The sequence below is a fragment of the Hyperoodon ampullatus genome (assembly GCF_949752795.1).
Source record: "Hyperoodon ampullatus genome assembly, chromosome: 5".
NCBI lineage: Eukaryota > Metazoa > Chordata > Mammalia > Artiodactyla > Ziphiidae > Hyperoodon > Hyperoodon ampullatus.
In genome coordinates this window covers 69,800,344-69,823,602 of record NC_136918.1, presented here as the reverse complement: position 1 = coordinate 69,823,602, position 23,259 = coordinate 69,800,344, and the positions used below count along the sequence as shown (strand labels likewise).

The window sequence follows — 23,259 nt, the reverse complement described above, 5'->3', positions numbered from 1 at the left end:
TTATGAATGTAATATTAGTTCTCTTACCTTGTTTTTTTCTTCTTCTGGAGCCTTAGTGAGGTTTGATGTTCATTGTCTGCCTTGTCTATTACTTACTTCTTATCCTTTCTACTACTTTCATTTATTTTATTTTAAAAAAATTTGGGGGTACTTCTCTGGTGGCACAGTGGTTAAGAATCCACCTGCCAATGCAGGGGACATGGGTTTGATCCCTGGTCCAGGAATATCTCACATGCCACAGAGCAGTGAAGCCCGTGTGCCACAACTACCGAGCCTGCGCTCTAGAGCCCACAAGCCACAACTACTGAGCCTGCGCGCTTAGAGCCCATGCTCTGCCACAAGAGAAGCCACCGCAGTGAGAAGCCTGTGCACTGAAATGAAGAGTAGCCCCCACTTGCAGCAACTAGAGAAAGCCCGTGTGCAGCCATGAAGACCCAGCGCAGCCAAAAATAAATAATTAATTAAAAAATTTTTTATTGGAGTATAGTTGACTTACAGTGTTGTGTTAGTTTCAGGTGTACAGCCAAGTGAAACAGTTATACATATACATATATCCACTCTTTTTTAGATTCTTTTCCCATACAGACCATTACAGAGTATTGAGTAGAGCTCCCTGTGCTATACAGTAGGTCCTTATTAGTTACCTATTTTATATATAGTAAATGTGTATATGTCAATCTAAATCTCCCAACTTATCCTCCCCCCTTACCCCCTGGTAACCATAAGTTTGGTTTCTACATCTGTAACTCTGTTTCTGTTTTGTACATAAGTTCATTTATACCCTTATTTTAGATTCCACATATAAGTGATTTCATATGATATTTGTCTTTCTCTGTCTGACTTCACTCAGTGTGACAATCTCTAGGTCCATCCATGTTGCTGCAAGTGGCATTATTTCATTCTTTTCTATGGCTGAGTGATATTCCACTGTATATATGTACCACATCTTCTTTATCCATTCCTCTGTTGATGGACATTTAGGTTGCTTCCATGTCCTGACTATTGTAGATAGTGCTGCAGTGAACATTGGGGTACATGAATTATGGTTTTCTCTGGATATATGCCCAGGAGTGGAATTGCTGGATGATACGGTAGCTCTAGTTTTAGTTGTTTTTTTTTTTTTTTGGCGGTACGCAGGCCTCTCACTGTTGTGGCCTCTCCTGTTGCGGAGCACAGGCTCCGGACATGCAGGCTCAGCGGTCATGGCTCACGGGCCCAGCCGCTCTGCGGCATGTGGGATCTTCCCGGACCGGGGCACGAACCCGTGTCCCCTGCATCGGCAGGTGGACTCTCAAACACTGCGACACCAGGGAAGCCCTATTTTTAGTTTTTTAAGGAACCTCCATGCTGTTCTCCATATTGGCTGTACCAATTTACATTCCCACCAACAGTGCAAGAGGGTTCCCTTTTCTCCACACCCTCTCCAGCATTTATTGTTTGTAGATTTTTTGATGATGGCCATTCTGACCAGCATAAGGTGATACCTCATTGTAGTTTTGATTTGCATTTCTGTAATAACTAGTGATGTTGAGCATCTTTTCATGTGTTGTTTAGTGATCTGTATGTCTTCTTTGGAGACATGTCTGTTTAGATCTTCTGCCCATGTTTTGATTGGGTTGTTTGGTTTTTTGATATTGAGCTGCATGAGCTCAGTAATTTTGGAGATTAATCCTTTGTCTCTTGTTACATTTGCAAATATTTTCTCCCATTCTGAGGGTTGTCTTTCCATTTTGTTTATGGTTTCCTTTGCTGTGCAAAAGCTTTTAAGTTTCATTAGGTCCCATTTGTTTATTTTTGTTTTTAATTACTTTTTTTAAAGTTTCTTTTTCTTGGCTCTTTTATCAGCAATGCCTATGTTTCATATTATGTGTCGTGTTTAATTAATGTTGGAATGTTATTTTATAGTCTCTTCTTCACTTTTTGTGTTGTGTATTTGTATCACCTGAGAAATTTGTTTCCAACTTTGATTCATTTCTCATAGTTGCTTTGTATGGATGATAGATTCATTTTTATTTTTTTTGGCCACGCTGTGCAGCTCTCAGGATCTTAGTTCCCCGGCCAGGGATTGAACCTGAGCCCTTGGCAGTGAGAGCAGGTGTCCTAACCACTGGTTTTCCAGGGAATTCCCTAGATTCTTTTTTGTTGTTGTTCATGATAATGTCCAGAATTTTCCTGGGTTGGCAGTAACAGAGAATTCAATTGATGGACTGAAGGTTTTGGGTGACTTATAAGATTTCTTGAATGACACTGCATTATTATTAATTCAGTGAGGTGAAGTTTCTTTAATAAATGGGAAACTATGGGAAAAGCCAGGTCTGTTTTCAGATCCTTTGATGTCATCTTGTTTTTACAGAGCCCTGAGCTTCAGCCCCTTGATTTTTAGTTTTCTTTCACCACCAAGCCACCAGTGGACACTTCCCTTTTCAAAAGTGTATCTCTTTCCTAGAGTGTAGGTCCTTTTAAAAAATCCCCCTTGTTGTTATGGTTTTAGTTCAGTTTCGGTTGGGGACGAAAGTAGATATCTGAGTTCTAAATGTCATCTTGACATAGAATCCATGTTAGTTTATTCAATGTAAGAATATTAAGTATAATTTTAATTGCAGTTTTATTTTATGGTAAATGTAGTCCTTATTTTATAGTACTCAAGAGACTATTTGAAGTATTGTAGTTATTGTTTTTGATAGATAAAATATTAGGATATTTATTTTGATTACATGTGTTTAGAACTTATTAGCCAATTAAGAAACTTGACAAATTGGTTTTTGAGGGCAGTAATTCATTTTCTTCAGGGATGTTATGGTGATTCTTCCTCTTCTGTAGATATTGAAAGCATTTATCTGGTATAATAGGACATCTTGCTGTCCATTTATTGCTTATATATTGTGTGTTCTAGAGTGCCACATTTTTTATCAAATGTTTCTTTGCTAATAATATATCTCCATATTGGCTTTGGTACTCTAGAGACTTCTAGAGTGATTTATCAGAAACATATTTATTTAAGGAATGAGGGAAAAATAACATTCTAAATTTTAGTATAGTTTCGTTGACTTTTTTGTTTGGTCAGAGTAGGAAATCTCTTTACTCTTTACTTTGTTCTTAATGGAGAGCCTTCAAATATGTAATTAAATTTACTTAATAAAGTAAATGGGGTTGTTCATAGTCTAGGAAGTGAGTTTTACTCAGAATTGTTTAAAGTAATTCTCATGACTGAAAAGAAGTCAGCAGCTTAATTCATTTAAAATCTGTATTTGATTTTGTGGTCCTTTTTACAGCCTTTAATAATGTTGCAAAACCTGTGTTTTGGCTTTGCTATCTTTTCCCTATTTATTCTCTTCAGAGTCATTTTTTGCTACTTGTAGCCTATAAACGAAGTTGAGGTCTACAATATGAGAATTGAAATAATCAATACTAAGACATTGCTGTGATATTTTAAAACTTATTACTTTCTTTCAATTTGACATCATGGGTAACTTAAATTATAGATCTGCTATTGCTGTCTAGGTCATTGAGCCACATCAGCAACATTTATAAAAGAATGTTCCAGACTGGCACATGTTTATTGTATGGAGACGTAATGAGCAGAATATTTTTGGAGAATGGTAGGCATATGTTTTCTACAGTGGAATCTTTGTGTTAGGGAAAACCATGAGATGAGTTTGGAGATAACTGAGTTTATTTCAGTTATTGGGTAAGTTGGGAGGAGTAGAGATTAGGAAAGTAGTTGCTGTTGGGAGAGTGAGGCAGATAGTAATTGATAGAAGGCCTCTAATTGTGGTATTTAGCTTTGCTATGATGGTGATAGAGTGATCCTACTTTCTGGTTCCTCTGGGACAGAGCCAATTTAGGCCTGTTGTCCTTATGTTATAGTGCCTTGCTGGACTCTAAAAAAAAATCCCCTTTTATTTTCCAAAGGCTTGGATGATAGGTGATATGATTTTCATGTTAGTAGCAAACTGGTGAAGATCATGCGTATATTTGGCTCCTGAGGGTTTCCTGTGGAGAAGATGATAATCTTTAACCAAGATTATTATTATTTACCTTCCTATATAAAAGAAATATATTGAAACTTAAGTAATCCTTATGCCAGCCTTAAGATTTTAAAGGTCTATCAGAATCAGAATACTTCTCTTTACTGGATTAGCTGTGGTATGAGAGAAACATTTCATATTCTCTGAATCAGATTTTACTCATTCATTTAGATTAGCACAGTTAGATCCCACAGTTACTTCTTTAGATCCCACAGTTACTTCTTTCTCATTGCCTGCCTACTCCCAAATCACCTGTCTGCTATCTCACAATTCACTGGTGTTATTATTTAATCCTTATAATAACCCTGAAAAGTAGTTATTATCAACATTTTGTAGATGAGGAAACAGATGCCCAGAGAGGAAGTAACTTGTTTGAGGACACCATTATATGAGAATTTCTTTATTTTTTAACTTAATACTTCTGTAGCTTTGGGTATATTAAGAGCATATACATTTAATTTTTAAGATACAGTGAAAACATGATTTTACCAAAATCTACCTTAATCTACCTACCATTTTGTCCAACAGTATATTTTTCTTAGTGGCAAACCACTAAGAAATGAGCTTACTTCAAAGTTTTATTTTAAAAAAAGAAGCTCTTAGGGATTTGTTGTTAGAGTTTAAATTAATATTTAACTCTTTGTCTTTTGTTACACTATATTTTCACTAGTTAAGTGAAAAAGTAATTGCCAGAATCATAATGTAGAACCAAATTAAGATAACGTGTGTGTGTGTGTGTGTGTGCGTGTGTGTATATACTGTATATGTAGTGGCTCTGATTATCACAAAAAAGGCCCCCTTCATTTTTATTATTATTATTACTTTCTTTTAATCAGAAAACTTTAGTCTGATTGATTATTTTTCAGAGATTTTAGAATAATCTGTTAAAATTTTTACATATCCACATATAATAATAATTTCATTAGAGATGAATAGATAATGTCTGTGGGGGCAATAAATTATTGATAAATTAAAACTTTATTTTGTGTGGAAAGAAGCATGTGTCAAAATTGAGAAGGACTAGTCAAAGAGAAAATGAAGGAAATTTAACCTTTGTAAATTAGTATAATAAACCCATGTTGACATTCCTAGCAATAAATATTGTAACTTCTCAGAATCACATATTAAAAAAAAAGTTTGTGATCTAATGATACAGTATTGCTCTTCACTCACTGAATGAACCAGCTAAGGGTGAAAGAAGACAGAACATACTACCAGTGAAATCCATATAATTCTCTTCAAGCCCTATGTATGGCCTAAGTACCCAGAACTAGTTCATGTGATCTCTTTATCCACAGTCTTTATTTAATTTAGGTAATTTGTGTTTGCTCTTTTCTTTTTTGCTTGATCAGTCTAGCTGGGGATTTACCAAATTTGTTGACATTCTTGTGGAACCAGGTTTTGGCCTCATTAATTTTCTTTATTGCTTTCTATTCCATTGATTTTTGCTCTTTAATGTTTCCTTTCTTCTACTTACTTTGGATATACTTTGCTCTTCCTAGTCTAGCTTCTTAAGATGGAACCTTAGGTAATTGGTTTTAGACTTTTCTTCTTTTCTAATATAAACATTTAAAGCTATAAATTTCCCTCTAAACATTGCATTAGTTACATCACACAAATTCTAATATGCTATATTTTTATTGCCTTTCAGTTCAAAATATTTTCTAATTTTTTGTGATTTCTTACTTTACTCATGATTTATTAAGAAGTGTATTATTTAATTTCTACACTTTTGGTTTTTTTCTGGATGTTTTATTGTTACTGAATTCTAGTTTAACTCTGTTGTGGTCCAATAAACATTTTGTATGATTTCTACTTTTGAACTGATCCTTTGATCATCATGAAGTATCCATTTTTATTTGGGGTAATACTCCTAGTTTCTGAGTGTCTAGGATGATACTTTATTTGATATTAATATATTCATTCCAGCCATTTTTGTTTACATGATATATCTAATTTTAGACATTTACTTTCAACCTGTGTCTATATTTAAAGTGCATATCTTGTAGATAGCGTATAGTTGTGTGTTGCTTTTTAATTTATTTGGACAGCTTGGTTCTTCTCCAGTGTCTCATTGTGGAGGTGTACTCGATTTATTACTTGTTTTCATCTGAATCCATTGGGGAATAGGACAATTCTACTTTTGTTTCTTGGCCAGGAATTGCTTGATCCTGAAAGTCTTCTGAGAAGACATGTGAGCCTTTCCAGCCTCCTTTTGGAATAATGAATATTTTTAAGAATTATCTTTTAGTTCATCTTTTGGCTTTTTAGCTGTATTTCTTTTTTTTCCCCTTTAAGTGGCTACTGTAAGAATTACATATATGCCCTTATGATTCAGTACTTTAAGTATGTTTCAGTGTACTTAGAGTTACTATTTCAGTGTTCACGTGAAGTGTAAAAGCTTTCTAACTGTGTAGGTTAATTTACCTGCTCCGTACTTTATTCTGTAGAGATTATATGTATTATATCCACTTTCATTATAAACCCTACAGTAAAATACTGTAATTTTTACTTTAAGTACATATGTATTTTAACTAAAGGGAAGTCGTTTTTTATATTTACCCATATATTTACCATTTCTAGTGGCCTTCATTGCCTTTCTAAAGGTCCAAGTTTCCATCATTTATCATTCTCTTTAGCCTGAAAAACTTTAGTACATACTTTAATGCATATTATTAACTATTGATGATTATGTTTTACTTTTCCTTTATCTCAAAAAGGCCTTTGATTTACTTTTTTTAAACATCTTTATTGGAGTATAATTGCTTTACAATGTTGTGTTAGTTTCTGCTGTATAACAAAGTGAATCAGCTATATGTATACATATATCCCCATATCCCCTCCCTCTGGCATCTCCTTCCCATCCTCCCTATCCCACCCCTCTAGGTGGTCACAAAGCACCTAGCTTATCTCCCTGTGCTATTTGTCGGCTTCCCACTAGCTATCTATTTTACATTTGGTAGTGTATATATGTCCATGCCACTCTCTCACTTCGTCCCAGCTTACCCTTCCCCCTCCCCATGTCCTCAAGTCCATTTTCTAAGTCTGCATCTTTAATCCTATCCTGCCCCTAGGTTCCTCAGAAACATTTTTTTGTTTGTTTGTTTTTAGATTCCATATATATGTATTTGTTTTTCTCTTTCTGACTTGCTTCACTCTGTATGACAGGTGCTAGGTCCATCCACCTCACTACAAATAACTCAATTTCGTTTCTTTTTATGGCTGAGTAATACTCCATCGTATATATGTGCCACATCTTCTTTATCCATTCATCTGTCGATGGACACTTAGGTTGCTTCCATGTCCTGGCTATTGTAAATAGAGCTGCAATGAACATCGTGGTACATGACTCTTTTTGAACTATGGTTTTCTCTGGGTATATGCCCAGTAGTTGGATTGCTGGGTCATATGGTAGTTCTATTTTTAGTTTTTTAAGGAACCTCCATACTGTTCTCCTTAGTGGCTGTATCAATTTACATTCCCAGCAACAGTGCAAGAGGGTTCCCTTTGCTCCACACCCTCTCCAGCATTTATCATTTGTAGATTTTTTGGTGATGGCCATTCTGACCGGTGTGAGATGATACCTCATTGTAGTTTTGATTTGCATCTCTCTAATAATTAGTGATGTTGAGCATCCTTTCATGTGTTTGTTGGTAATCTGCATATCTTCTTTAGAGAAATGTCTGTTTAGGTCTTCTGCCCATTTTTGGATTGGGTTGTTTGCTTTTTTGATATTGAGCTGCGTGAGCTGCTTGTAAATTTTGGAGATTAATCCTTTGTCAGTTGCTTCATTTGCAAATATTTTCTCCCATTCTGAGGGTTGTCTTTTGGTCTTATTTATGGTTTCCTTTGCTGTGCAAAAGCTTTTAAGTTTCATTAGGTCCCATTTGTTTATTTTTGTTTTTATTTCCATTTCTCTAGGAGGTGGGTCAAAAAGGATCTTGCTGTGATTTATGTCGTAGAGTGTTCTGCCTATGTTTTCCTCTAAGAGTTTTATAGTGTCTGGCCTTACATTTAGGTCTTTAATCCATTTTGAGTTTATTTTTGTGTATGGTGTTAGGAACACCATGACTATTAATACCATAGTCAAGCTGATGAAAACTTAAGATAAAGCGAAATCTTGAAAGTATTCAGAGAAAAAATGGACACATTACATACAAAAGAACGATGACATGAATTACTGCTGGCTTCTCGTAAGAAACAATGAAGATCAGAAGACAGTGGAACAAAATTCTTAACATGGTGAAAGAAAAAAAAAAATCAACCCAGAATTTTATACCCAGCAAAAATATCCCTCAAGAAAACAGAAGTAAGTAGAACACTTATTTTTGTAAGTAGAACACTTATTTTTGCTGGGTATAAAATTTTGGGTTGATTTTTTTTTTCTTTCACCATGTTTAGAATTTTGTTCCACTCTCTTCTGATCTTCATTGTTTCTTATGAGAAGTCAGCAGTAATTCATGTCATCGTTCTTTTGTATGTAATGTGTCCATTTTTTCTCTGAATACTTTCAAGATTTCGCTTTATCTTTAGTTTTCATCAGCTTGACTATGGTATTACTAATCATGGTCTTCATATTTATTTTGGAGTTAACTAAGCTTGTAGAATCTGTACATTTTTTGTTCACTAAATTTGGGGAAATTTTGGCCACCACTTAAAAAGAAATTGATTTCTATCTCATTATTTTCTCTACTTATGAGTTTAAATAAACATGAGACACTTGAATGTTGTCACACAGATCTTATAGGATCTGTTTTTCTTTAACATCTTTTTTTCCTCTTAGTTCTTCAGATGGGAAAAGTTTGATTTATCTGTTTTCAAGTACACAGATTTTTTTCCCCTCTGTTGATAACAATCTGCTTCAGATCTCTTTTAGTGTAATGGTAATTTCAGATATTGTATTTTTCAGTTACAGAATTTTTTTTTTACTTCTAGTTTGTCTTCTAAAATTTCTTAACATTATATTCATTACAAGCATAGTTATACTTACTACTTTAAATCCTTGCCCGATAACTCCAACATCTGGCTCATCTCGGGGTTGTTCAGTATTGACTATCTTTTCTCACATTTTTCATGTTTCATTGTATACCTAGTAATTTTGTATTTTATCTTGGACATGGTGAATGTCACATTTTGAGTACTCTGGATTCTGTTATATTCCTCTGAAGAATATTGATTTTTTGGTTTACTTTTTTTTTTTAAAGCATAGAATTAACTTAGTTGAATTAAAATTACAACAATTCAGTCTCTTTGGGGCAGTTGAAATTTTAGTTCAGTTCTTTCCTTAGCTATTTGGAGTTTGCCCTTCATATGTATGATGTAGGGTTCAGCCAGAGATTTGAATAGAGTTTACAACTACAATTTTTGGCTCCTTTAACGGACTCTTTTCCAGGATTCCCCTTTCATTTTCATTTTGCGATGGTTGCCTTGAGTCTTTGTTCTGGGTTTTCAGGCTATAAATTTGAAAGTTTTCTGTTAGAGTTTTAGCTTTCCTGCATGGCACAGACTTAGGCTTGTCCTCAGAAAAGAAACTGATAAAATGGGAAACTTCCTTACTGCTGTTTGTTTTTTCCAAGTCTTGGCATTGCTCATCATTTTTGGTTCATAATCTAATTGCTTGAAATTACATTAAATAAATCAACAGCATATTTATGTAGTAAGATTTTGTTCCTTTTTAAGGTCAGTGCCTTCTTTTGGTCACTATTCAGTGACTTCAGTTAGTTATTTTTTTATAGTTTCTATAGGATCATCAATCTGGTAGAGGCTTTCTTGTCAATACTGTAAGGCAGGATCTAAAAATCTTTACTTGGTAAAAGCACATAATATATCCTAATACTGTCCTTCATTTTATGCAAAGAATAGCTGGATTATAGTAGAGTAGAGGAATAGTTTTATTCTAACAATTAGAAATAGGAAATTAGGTAGAATCAATATAGAAAGTAGAGATTATAGGGATAGGGAAGACCCTAATCCTTGCAGATTAGAATATACACTTACATTTGTTATATTATCTTGAAGAGATTTGAGTAATGAAGATTTGACTTGAACTTTAAGACTTTTTTGACTAAGCAAACACTAAACCTTATATTCCTGTAAAGTTGACACATATGTTTCCCTCATGTCATTTAAAAGAGTATTATTCATAAAGAATCATCTTTAGATGCTTGCTTCAAACAGTTATTTAACTGAATCCTTAACTAAAACTAAATCCTTTTCTTTCAGACAATTTTTAAGGATATTTTTATTTCATAATACAAAATATACACTAAATGTATATAATGAAATCTACTTACTGTAGGTCCCGATCAAGACCACGTCCACGTTCCCATAGTCGAAGCAGTGAAAGGTCCAGTCACAGAAGAACACGTAGTCGGTCTCGGGATAGAGAACGACGTAAAGGCAGAGATAAGGAGAAAAGAGAAAAGGAAAAGGATAAAGGCAAGGACAAGGAATTACACAGCATCAAACGTGGGTAAGTTGAAGCAGATCTAAAGCAGTGATGACTCTGTGATTCCATAGCAATATTCAAACTAAATTTTCATCTTCTGAGGTTTTTCTAAGATGGAAAAAAGAGGAGAATATAGTAGAGAATAAAGAAAGGATAAATCAGAATAGTTATCTCAGAGTTTTACTGTGCTTCCTTTCTATTCCTGTTTTCATTTAATATTTACAAAACAAATCTTAGAAACAAATAGCACTGTCAAAACTTAGTATGTCAGTAAAGGAAAATTTACATAATTTGTTAGGAAAGTTCCATGTTCTTTATCATGAATACAATATTTAAAATTTGAAGACTGCTTACAATTAAAGATATCTGTTAGCTTATTGTAAAGCTGTTAGGGGAAAAGGATAAAGATGGGACGAAGGGAGGGAACCATGTGATTTACTGTTGGCTAGACCTCTTTCAATATAGAATGAGGACTTGGTCAATGTTAAGGTATATGTATGTGTTAGATGAGTGTATGTGCATATGGGACCCAGAATTTATTTTTTCTGGAATTGATATCATTGAAACAGTTATTCTGGTTTTGTCTGTTTGGAGGTTGAAGTCCACTCAAAACAGTTTATTTAATTAGAAGATGTTAAAGTGAAATAAAATCTTGTTTAGTCGCTTAAATCTGTGGTCCCCAACCTTTTTTTTGTCACGAGGGACCAGTTTCGTTGAAGACAGTTTTTCCATGGACAGAGGTGTGGTGGTGAGGCTGGGGGGATGGTTCAGGTGGTAATGCGAGCCATGGGGAGCGATGGAGAGTGGCAGCTGAAGCTTCGCTGGCTTGCCCACCACTCACCTCCTGCTGTGCAACCTGGTTCCTAACAGGCTGCAGACTGGTATCAGTGGTTGGGGTGGTGGTTGGGGACCCCTGGCTTAAATTACAGCTTCTTGTTTGCTTTATTCCAAACCGACATTGGAATCTTTTATTCTATGAAGTGTTTAGAACATCTTAGAATTTATCCTCTTTTGTTAGCCTTTCAACGCCTTATATATGTTCTCTCTAATACTTCAATACAGAAGTGTTTATCTTTAGCGTATCACTTTTCAGTATTAAATTGAAGAGCTTACCAAGATTTTGGATATGGTTCCTTGAGATCTTGATTCTATGAAGAATTAAGTTTATTAAAGGTTATGGGGCTCTTCTCATCCCTCTCTTTTTCACAGTTGTCTGTGTGTTTATTTTTTAATCCAGATTTATAGTGATATTATATAAAACTGCGTGGATTGTTGGCTTTTACGTATTCTTTGAAATGATAAATTTGTGGTGGATTTTGGGAGAGTGTAACATTATTGTGTGACTTTCTTTCCCTGATCACCCCATAGCCATTAATGTACATTGAGCAGTTGTGGTCCTGAAAAATTCTGAGTTCTGTCTTTTTCTAGTTTTAAGGACTGTTGAATGTTATAAGAGAGGAGATAGAGTTGGATATCTGGCTTTAAAGTTAGGGAGCCTGACCTAGCCAGAGTTGGTAGAATGGAGTGAGGATTAGAGAGGATATGGGGGAAATCTGTTGATAAAGGGAGGAAGTCAGGAGGATGATAGTTGAAGAGAGGATGTAGAGTAGGTTTCTAAGACTGGAAAATATAGACTAAGAGGTTGAATAAATTACGTCAGTCAAGGAAATGCCATGCTCCTTGTTCTTTTTTTCCTCCTCCTTTTGGTTTACATTTTAGATATTACATGACTATGTGAAATGACTATGATTTTTACTGGTCATTAAATCTTTGCTTTCTACTTCACCAAGTTTTACTTTTTAGAATAATATTTACACGGTTGTGTGAAGTTGATATTACATAAAGCATTATTTGGGGTATTTTAAAGGTAAGAAAAATGAGAGCATGAATCAAAAGGGAGGTTGGGTGGCTTCAGGAAAGGGTTCCATATGGTGACATTAATTTTGAAGGTCGGCACCAGCTTTACAGGTTAGATTCTGCCATCACTCAGAGCTGATTTTGTTCAAGGGACTGATTCCTGGATGACAGGTTCACAAGATAATAATGTTGTATTTGTCATTATTTCTTAAATCTCAACAAAGACAATGAACAAGGTCAAAACAAGAGGTGTCAGTTGAAGGGCCATGAGTACTGATGCCAAAAGCTGTGAGTAGCCTGATTTAGTCATCTTCATGGTTTTAGTGGACCATAGTACAGGGTGGTGTTATGTCAATGTGCCCTCCCTTCTGATTAGTGCTAAGGCCACAGGAATTCATACCTTTTAGTACGATTTGAAATCAGGATTGGGGTGGGGGTTGATGTATACATTTAATATGGTAGTATCTATATATGACAGATATACCCCGTTTTGCTCCAGAAATAACTTATATATATATTTTTTACAGCTTACATGTTTATTTCCTAAACCTGATCTTTAAGCCATTCAGGGCAGAGCATGGGTCTTATACTCTTTTGTATTACTCAGTGTACCTAATGTACATGGTAGTTTTTCATAAATATTTATTGGGTATTGATCAGATATGCTCATTCATTCATTTGTTCACTTGTTCAGTCAACAATACTTGAATGCCTTCTATTTGTCAAGTATATGTTAGGTAATGGGGACATAACGGCAGGCTAGTTTTACTTGGAGATTTCATGCAGGTGGCAAAATAAGCATATATAGAAGGGAAGATATATAAGTAATTACAGTAAAATCAGATGAATGTTTCAGTAGGAAACTGTTGTGTGTTAGGGTACTTTTGGCTATAAGTAACAAAACCTAACTAAACTAGCTTAAACCAAGAGCAGCAAACGTTTTGTGAAGAGCTAGGTAGTAAATAAATTAGGCTTTCTTGGCCATATGCCTCTGTTGCCAACTACTGAGCTCTGCCCTTTTAGCATGAAAGCAGCCATAGATAATACTAAATGAGTGGCATGGCTGTATTCCAGTAAAGTTTTATACTTTATTTACAGAAATGGGCAGCTGGCTATATTTGCCCATGGGTTGTAGTTTGTCAACATATGGCTTAAACAATTAAGTACATTTATTGCTAATATAAGAAAAAGTTCGGAGGTAAGCAGACCTGCGCCCTTTTTATCGTTCCAACAGGTCAGTCTCAGCACATTGGGTTTCATCCTCAGTTTTGACACATTTTGGTTGCAAGATATTTTCATGAACTTTAAGCTGGTTGAGCTAGATTAGTCAGCATGTTACGGACGGGCTCTCAGAAGAAGCGATGTTTATACACTGAAGGAAGGAAGAGATGGGAAAGAAGCGTGCATGCAAAATGAACTCTATGTGGAAATACTTGGAGGAAAGCAAGGTGGGTATGGCATATTTGAGAAACTGAAGTCTCGTGGGGATTAGTTTAGAGAAGAAGAGGAATAATGATGAGAGGTGATTATTGGAGTATATGTTATGCTAAGGAGAGTTAATTCTAAAGGCAGTGAGAAGCCAGTGAAGTCTCAAGTAGAGTAATTTTATGATCAGGTCTACATAAGGTATGAAAAAAATGCTTTACTTACAGTGGACATAATAATAAGCATCTAACATTTAAATATATTTTCTAGGTATCAGAAATTTTGCTAAGCATTATGTATTATCTTATTTAATTTTCATAATCTAGTGACATAGGTGCTTTTATTTTCCCATTTATACAAATGAACACTTGTGATCATAGGACTTGTAAATAAATGGCAGAGTTAGGTTTCTAATTCAGGTTCACTGACAACAGCATCTTGACTCTTAATAATACACTATGTTTATTTCTGTAGTAATCCATGATTATTGATGATGATATATAGTGTTTGAGATCAAGTGATATGCTATTGCTTAAACTTTCCTAGAAAATAGCTAGGGAAAACAGAAAGAATTTTCTGTGCCTTGTTTTCTCTGATTGGGTCAGAAATCTGTCATTAGTAAAAGAATGATTCCTTCTTTTCTTCCTTTCTCTTCCTTACTTTCCCACGTCAGCAATTAATCTGTGTATTTAGAATTACTTTTAATTATATTTAATAAAATGACAAAAAATTTCTAGACCTTAATTAAATGTATTTCTGTGATGGTTTTATTGGCTCTTTTGAAATTTTTTTTTTTTTAAGAACACGTGTAGGTGGAGAGAAAGGAAAAAAGATTCACAAATGATTGAATTTGGACTTAGACGTATTAGTTCATTGTGATTGTGTGACTCAATGACAAATATTTTAGCTTGTGCTAAATAACCTAGATGCTACCTCGCATAAGAGAAAATAAAAACTCATGTGATTCTGTTTCTTTATGTATAACAATCTTTGTTTTTATCAAACCAGTTTGAAAATATCAATATTTATAAATATTGATAGAACATAAAGCATACATTTATAAAATATAAAGCAAGGAGAGTAAGTACAATAATGGTAAGGGAATATTTTATAAATTGGGAAATATAAAAGCAGGAGAGAAAGAAATGCTCAAGCAGGAATTTATGAGCCTAATAATAAGGAAGAGCTTTTTTTTATTAGCCTTTTGAGAAAAAAGATATAAAATTAGGCAATTCTGAAAAATGTTTTAAAATAACAGCTAATTAAGTACAAGTTCTGGAAATCCCTGGAACATTTGAATGATTATAATTAGGATTTGTCTATAATGTCATAAGCTGATCTATTTATTTTATAATTTTGCTGAATAAGGGAGGCCTAATATAAACTAGAAGGGTATCAGGAGTTTGTAGGGATTAAAAGGTGCCTTTCCTTACAGCACTGAGTGAAAGATTAATATAAGAAAGACACCGACCAAACCTTGTCTTAGATTTTATCAAAAAGGTTTAATGACTTTAATTTTCAATGTTTTACATTTATAAAATTTGGTTTCTAAGAATATTTAATTTTTAAAATATTGATACAGATTTTGTTTGTTTTTATTAGTTTCCCCCCAAATTTTTAGAACAAATATTCAGCGTATCATTAGATAATTATATTTCTTTTCTGAGGATATGTCTTTGCAATATGAAAACAAATTTTATTAACACTAGAGTTATTAAATTGAAATTGGACATTAACAACATCATTTTAAGCAAGCTTTTATTGAGAGTCAAAAATCAGAAATATGAAACTTGCCATGGCATCTCATAATTACAACTTGGTTTGATGATTGTGAACATTGTACACCCCATTTGAGTCTTCTGTGGATTAGTATCTTACTGAGCCTTCTTTAGAAACATTTTAATCAAATTCCAAAAAGTATAGTCATCCACTATAAAACATTTTATGGACTTCCTTGAAAAATTAGTTGTGAGTAAATGTCAGTGCCACCAGTGACATTCTACTATTGATTTTAAATCATAGTGCCATCCTTAAGAGTAGAATTTGGATGGATTTGATTGAACTTTATTATTATTTCTTAATATCTATTTATTTATTTTTATTTATTTATTTTATTTTTGGCTGCGTTGGGTCTTCACTGTGGCGTGTGGGTTGTGGTGTGCGGGATCTTTTTGTTGTGGCGCGCAGGTTCTTCCTTGTGGCGCGTGGGCTTCTCTCTAGTTGTGGCACGCGGGCTTCTCTCTAGTTGTGGCGTGCGGGTTTTCTGTCTCTAGTTGTGGCACACAGGCTCCAGAGCACGTGGGCTCTGTAGTTTGTGGCACGTGGGCTCTCTAGTTGAGGCACACAGGCTCAGTAGTTGTGACGTGCGGGCTTAGTTGCCCTGCGGCATGTGGGATCTTAGTTCCCTGACCAGGGATTGAACCCATGTCCCCTGCATTGGAAGGTGGATTCTTTATCACTGGACCACCAGGGAAGTCCCTGATTTAACTTTATTTTCAATCACGATTTAAACCACCAGCCAGGAAAGTTTGGTTTAAAGCCGTTATTGCCTAGTAAAATGCTTTCTTAATTTGAGTAACTTTAGGATTCATCCGGAACCTAATTTAGTATTCCGTAGCCTATTCTCCCCTATGATGTGCTACTGTGAAAGGTTTTCACTTTTATTATATTCTTATTAGCTTTTCAGTAGGTGGATGTTGTACTCAGAAATGTGCCCATCAAGACTTCTGGAATATTTTGCCCAAACCCTTGCGTCGTTTATACTTACCTTCCTCATTTCCTTTATATAACTTTCTGAAGCTTTGTACTTTTAGAGAGAGGTTAAGAATTTCCCTCTGGATACAAATTTTGACAACTGAAGCAGTGCTTTTTGGTAGGTAATTGGAGGGGAATGCATTTAAACAGAATTTAAAATTTTTTTGGCCACATCACATGGCATGTGGAATTTCCCCAACCAGGGATTGAACCCATGCCCCCTGCATTGGAAGCGTGGAGTCTTAACCACTGGACTGCCAGGGAAATCTTAAATAGAATTTCTTAAATGTGACTCTCACTAAATCATTTGTCTTAAGTCTTTTTTAAAATATGTATAGAAGCCACTGGGATAGCAGTGAACTTGGGCTTCAGTTATAGCCCATGCTATTATGGGCTATGGTTATAGCCCATTTTTCCTACCTAGAGCTTGGCAGAAGGTGTTGGAAGTGGTTTGGGAATGCTGGACTCTGAGTTTGACAGAAGTTCCATACTCTTAGAGGCTGTCATATTTTTCTTTACCTCTTATTTCTTTATGCAACAGGAAATCATTTATGCTAATTTACCCCTATTTGCATATAGGTTATAGAATTCTGTGGTGCAGAGCATGCTTAGAACTCCTTTTAAGTGTCTGTTTGGATCAAAGCAGGGCTGTGTGATAGCTGTTGTCTGACACCAAGCTGTGTGGTGTTGTTTTCATTAAACATTTATTACACTTCGAATGTGACAGCAGGCAACTTTGTGCCAGGATAACATGTTTTCATGAAAAATTTATTGAAAAAGACGAGACTCTGTAAAGAGATCTTGTTGCCTTTCACCAGTGGCGAAGGGTAAATGTTTGGTTCGAAGGAAATATACCTTTAACACATGTCATTGTAACATGCGAAAGAAGCTTCGTACTGTCAATTTTGTTAAGCAGGTAAACAAAACCATCTTTAAAGTGTGTGCACTATTTTTTTTTCCTTTTTAAATTAAAGGTTTTACAATTTCCTTGTGAATTGAATGAATACCATAACAGTGGCTTATTATGTTGTTGGGTATTTTATATTACAGTGAAATTTACCACCCAGTTTCCATTATATGGGTTTGGGTATTTGTCACTAGCTATTAGTTTTGTTTAACAGAAACAATCTGTTATTTTTCAAAAAGGTGAGGTCAAGAAAGGGAATCCATCATAACAAAAAGAATAATCAACAAAAGCAGGAGACAAGGGTTTCATAAGTTCTCCCCCAGGTCACCACCTTTCTCTTATTCATTATATTAGTACTTGTAATTATCCCAGACTTTGCCCAATGGAATTTGACTTGAATCATGCCTGATACAGCATTAAATGGCATGAATTGTAGGTTCATTCTTTCTTTTTTGTGGTTGCCTGACTGTAAAAAGACTTGGAATGAGAGAAGGTACTTTTATTTTCCTTTTTCATTCCACAAGAAGCTGATGAATTATGGTTGTATGAAGAATTAGTAAGAGTGAAAGTAGCCACAAGCTGGACTTTTTAGTAAGTTTTATCACATGGACTATCAAAAATTTGGTGAGACCCCATACATGAGGTACTACAAAAATTATGTTGGCATTACCATTCAAGATTAAAAGGAGAGAAGTAGTGAGTTGTATGTGATGGAAGGAACTTTGTCTTTGGAACCATGCAGAATCCACACAAATCCTCAAATTCTGACTTATTTTGCTTTGGAGCTATTAAAGGATAATTTTTTAAAAAGGTAAAATCATGACTCATAAACATGTACATAAACCCATGCCAAAGCTGTTAGCTCATTAATTAATGAGGGAACCCAGTAAGATGTTACATGGAGCTCAAGGAGAATCCAAAGAACAGACACATACATAGGCCACCAGGAATACTGGACACAGACTTGCTTAATTGATTCAAAATTGTCTTCTTCCACGTGGGAAGGGAAATCAGTTATAACTCCACTGGAAAAATTCTTTTTCATATCTATGGAAAATAAACTTTTACATTGCTATCAATTATTGATAATTTGTGGAATTTAAAAATATGTCAGATGAGGAAAAGCAAAAAAGTGGAGATAACTTGGAAATGCACCCTAGACAAAACATCCAGTCATCTTATTTGGTCATCTCATATCATTTAAAATTTTTTCCTGACAAGGGCAGGAAAGCCCTTCTTGTTAAGCCTTAAATTTCTTCTGTAAAATTAGGATAATGATAGTTGAAAAGCTGTAAAGATTAGAAGCAGTGTGTGTAAGAGGCTAGTACTAGGATTTCAATAAATGGTAGTTATTTTATTTTTTAATAATAACATAAATTTAATTATTGATTCCCATGATTACCAGTTTCTCAGCTATCATTCTTTTTTCTTACTTTTGTATCTTTTAAAAGAAATATTCCCTCAGCCTTAAAAACTCTTTCTTCCCTACCTCTCCTGACAGTTCTGTTGAAGTTTTGGGCTCATTTTAGAGGTCATATCCTTATGAAGTATTTCCTGCCCCTCATGAGTGTGCTAAATAGCTCTGCAGTTAGCACTCATAGTATCTACACCTAATCTGAACAGAGAGCTTTGTAATAAAAGAGAGCTTTGTATAAAATTTCATAATTGCCAGATTACACATATTCAATATCTTATCTATTGTATTCAAAATTGTATTTATATTTTCTTGGATCATAACAAGTACTGAAATATTTGTAGAATGTATAAATAAGTAATGGTTTTAGAAGTTGTTTCTAGGTAACTAAATGCAGCTTTTAAGCATTTAAAAATGGTAAAATTGAATTTTGGGTATTAGAAAAATAACCACCTTTTTTCCTACTACTCCATGCCTGGTATAACTGTGCATGTGCACACACATAAACATATCACTTCCATCAAAGTCCCTAAGCTACAGTTTTTTTTTTTAACATCTTTATTGCAGTATAATTGCTTTACAGTGGTGTGTTAGTTTCTGCTTTATAACAAAGTGAATCAGTTATACATATACATATATCCCCATACCTCTTCCCTCTTGCATCTCCCTCCCTCCCACCCTCCCTATCCCACCCCTCTAGGTGGTCACAAAGCACTGAGCTGATCTCCCTGTGCTATGTAGCTGCTTCCGACTAGCTAGCTATTTTACGTTTGGTAGTGTATATATGTCCATGCCACTCTCTCGCTTTGCCACAGCTTACCCTTCCCCCTCCCCATATCCTCAAGTCCATTCTCTAGTAGGTCTGTGTCCTTATTCCTGTCTTACCCTAGGTTCTTCATGACATTTTTTTTTTGCTTAAATTCCATATATATGTGTTAGCATATGGTATTTGTCTTTCTCTTTCTGACTTCACTCTGTATGACAGACTCTAGGTCCATCCACCTCATTACAAATAGCTCAATTTCGTTTCTTTCTATGGCTGAGTAATATTCCATTGTAGATATGTGCCACATCTTCTTTATCCATTCATAGGTTGATTGACACTTAACTTGCTTCCATGTCCTGGCTATTGTAAATAGAGCTGCAATGAACATTGTGGTACATGACTCTTTTTGAATTATGGTTTTCTCTGGGTATATGCCCAGTAGTGGGATTGCTGGGTCATATGGTAGTTCTATTTTTAGTTTTTTAAGGAACCTCCATACTGTTCTCCACAGTGGCCGTATCAATTTACATTCCCACCAACAGTGCAAGAGGGTTCCCTTTTCTCCACACCCTCTCCAGCATTTATTGTTTCTAGATTTTTTGATTATGGCCATTCTGACTGGCGTGAAGTGATACCTCATTGTAGTTTTGATTTGCATTTCTCTAATGATTAATGATGTTGAGCATTCTTTCATGTGTTTGTTGGCAATCTGTATATCTTCTTTGGAGAAATGTGTATTTAGGTCTTCTGACCATTTTTGGATTGGGTTTTTTTTTTTTTTTTGATATTGAGCTGCATGAGCTGCTTGTAAATTTTGGAGATTAATCTGTTGTCAGTTGCTTCATTTGCAAATATTTTCTCCCATTCTGAGGGTTGTCTTTTCATCTTGTTTATGGTTTCCTTTGTTGTGCAAAAGCTTTTAAGTTTCATTAGGTCCTATTTGTTTATTTTTGTTTTTATTTCCCTTTCTCTAGGAGGTGGGTCAAAAAGGATCTTACTGTGATTTATGTCATACAGTGTTCTGCCTATGTTTCCTCTAAGAGTTTTATAGTGTCTGGCCTTACATTTAGGTCTTTAATCCATTTTGAGTTTATTTTTGTGTATGGTGTTAGGGAGTGTTCTAATTTCATTCTTTTAAATGTACCTGTCCAGTTTCCCCAGCACCACTTACTGAAGAGGCTGTCTTTTCTCCACTGTATATTCTTGCCTCCTTTATCAAAGATAAGGTGACCATATGTGCGTGGGTTTATCTCTGGGCTTTCTATCCTGTTCCATTGATCTATATTTCTATTTTTGTGCCAGTACCTTACTGTCTTGATTACTGTAGCTTTGTAGTATAGTCTGAAGTACGGGAGCCTGATTCCTCCAGCTCCGTTTTTCTTTCTCAAGATTGCGTTGGCTATTCAGGGTCTTTTGTGTTTCCATACAAATTTTGAAATTTTTTCTTCTATTTCTGTGAAAAATAACATTGGTAGTTTGATAGGGATTGCATTGTATCTGTACATTGTTTTGGGTAGTATAATCATTTTCACAATGTTGATTCTTCCAATCCAAGAACATGGTATATCTCTCCATCTGTTGGTATCATCTTTAATTTCTTTCATCAGTATCTTATAATTTTCTGCATATAGGCTTTTTGTCTCTTTAGGTAGGTTTATTCCTAGATATTTTATTGTTTTTGTTGCATTGGTAAATGGGAGTGTTTTCTTAATTTCACTTTCATATTTTTCATCATTAGTGTGTACGAATGCAAGAGATTTCTGTGCACTAATTTTGTATACTGCTACTTTACCAAATTCTTTGATTAGCGCTAGTAGTGTTCTGGTAGCATCTTTAAGATATTCTGTGTATAGTATCATGTCATCTGCAAACAGTGACAGTTTTACTTCTTCTTTTCTGATTTGGATTCCTTTTATTTCTTTTTCTTCTTTGATTTCTGTGGCTAAAACTTCCAAAACTATGTTGAATAATAATGGTGAGAGTGGGCAACCTTGTCTTGTTCCTGATCTTAGTGGAAATGGTTTCAGTTTTTCACCTTTGAGGACGATGTTAGCTGTGTGTTTGTCATATATGGCCTTTATTATGTTGAGGTAAGTTCCCTCTATGCCTACTTTCTGCAGGGTTTTTATCATAAATGGATGTTGAATTTTTTCAGAAGCTTTTTCTGCATCTATTGAGATGATCATATGGTTTTTCGCCTTCAGTTGGTTAATATTGTGTATCACATTGATTGATTTGCATATGTTGAAAAATCCTTGCATTCCTTGGATAAACCCCACTTGATCATGTTGTATGATCCTTTTAATGTGCTGTTGGATTCTGTTTGCTAGTATTTTGTTGAGGATTTTTGCGTCTATGTTTATCAGTGATACTGGCCTGTAGTTTTCTTTGTTTGTGACATATTTGTCTGGTTTTGGTATCAGGGTGATGGCGGCCGCATAGAATGAGTTTGGGAGTGCTTCTTCCTCTATAATTTTTTGGAAAAGTTTGAGATGGATGGGTGTTAGCTCTTCTCTACATGTTTTATAGAATTCACCTGTGAAGCCATCTGGTCCTGGACTTTTGTTAGTTGGAAGATTTTTAATCACAATTTCAATTTCATTACTTGTGATTGGTCTGTTCATATTTTCTATTTCTTCCTGGTTCAGTCATGGAAGGTTATATTTTTCTAAGAATGTGTCCATTTCTTCCAGGTTGTCTATTTTATTGGCAGAGAGTTGCTTGTAGTAGTGTCTTAGGATACTTTGTATTTCTGCGGTGTCTGTTGTAACTTCTCCTTTTTCATTTCTAATTTTATTGATTTGAGTCCTCTCTTTTTCTTGATGAGTCTGGCTAATGGTTTATCAATTTTGTTTATCTTCTCAAAGAACCAGCTTTTAGTTTTATTGATCTTTGCTATCGTTTCCTTCATTTCTTTTTCATTTATTTCTGATCTGATCTTTATGATTTCTTTCCTTCTGCTAACTTTGGGGTTTTTTTGTTCTTCTTTCTCTAATTGCTTTAGGTGCAAAGTTAGGTTGTTTATTTGAGATGTTTCCTGTTTCTTAAGGTAGGATTGTATTGCTATAAACTTCCCTGTTAGACCTGCTTTTGCTGCATCCCATAGGTTTTGGGTCGTCGTGTCTCCATTGTCATTTGTTTCTAGGTATATTTTGATTTCCTCTTTGATTTCTTCAGTGATCACTTCGTTATTAAGTAGTGTATTGTTAGCCTCCATGTATTTGTATTTTTTACATATCTTTTCCTGTAATTGATATCTAGTCTCATAGCATTGTAGTCGGAAAAGATACTTGATACGATTTCAATTTTCTTAAATTTACCAAGGCTTGATTTGTGACCCAAGATATGATCTGTTCTGGAGAATGTTCCATGAGCACTTGAGAAGAATGGGTATTCTGTTGTTTTTGGATGGGATGTCCTATAAATATCAATTAAGTCCATCTTGTTTAATGTATCATTTAAAGCTTGTGTTTCTTTATTTATTTTCATGTTGGATGTTCTGTCCATTGGTGAAAGTGGGGTGTTAAAGTCCCTATTATTATTGTGTTACTGTCGATTTCCCTTTTATGGCTGTTTGTATTTGCCTTACGTGTTGAGGTGCTCCTATGTTGGGTGCATAAATATTTACAATTGTTATATCTTCTTCTTGGATCGAACCCT

General features: G+C 34.8%; 1 protein-coding gene across 4 annotated transcripts in view; it reads left to right on the top strand.

Annotated features, from left to right (window-relative positions):
- The window catches only part of RSRC1 (arginine and serine rich coiled-coil 1), a 441,446-nt gene that overhangs the window by 100,727 nt on the left and 317,460 nt on the right, over nt 1–23,259 (top strand). For 3 of the 4 annotated variants that reach the window (XM_079704151.1, XM_079704150.1, XM_079704149.1), the window contains exon 4: nt 10,327–10,500. The exons of the other annotated variant lie outside the window; for it this stretch is intronic. In XM_079704151.1, coding sequence (XP_079560277.1) covers nt 10,327–10,500 — 174 coding nt within the window. The remainder of the gene's footprint in view (nt 1–10,326; nt 10,501–23,259) is intronic. 4 annotated transcript variants of the gene reach the window in all.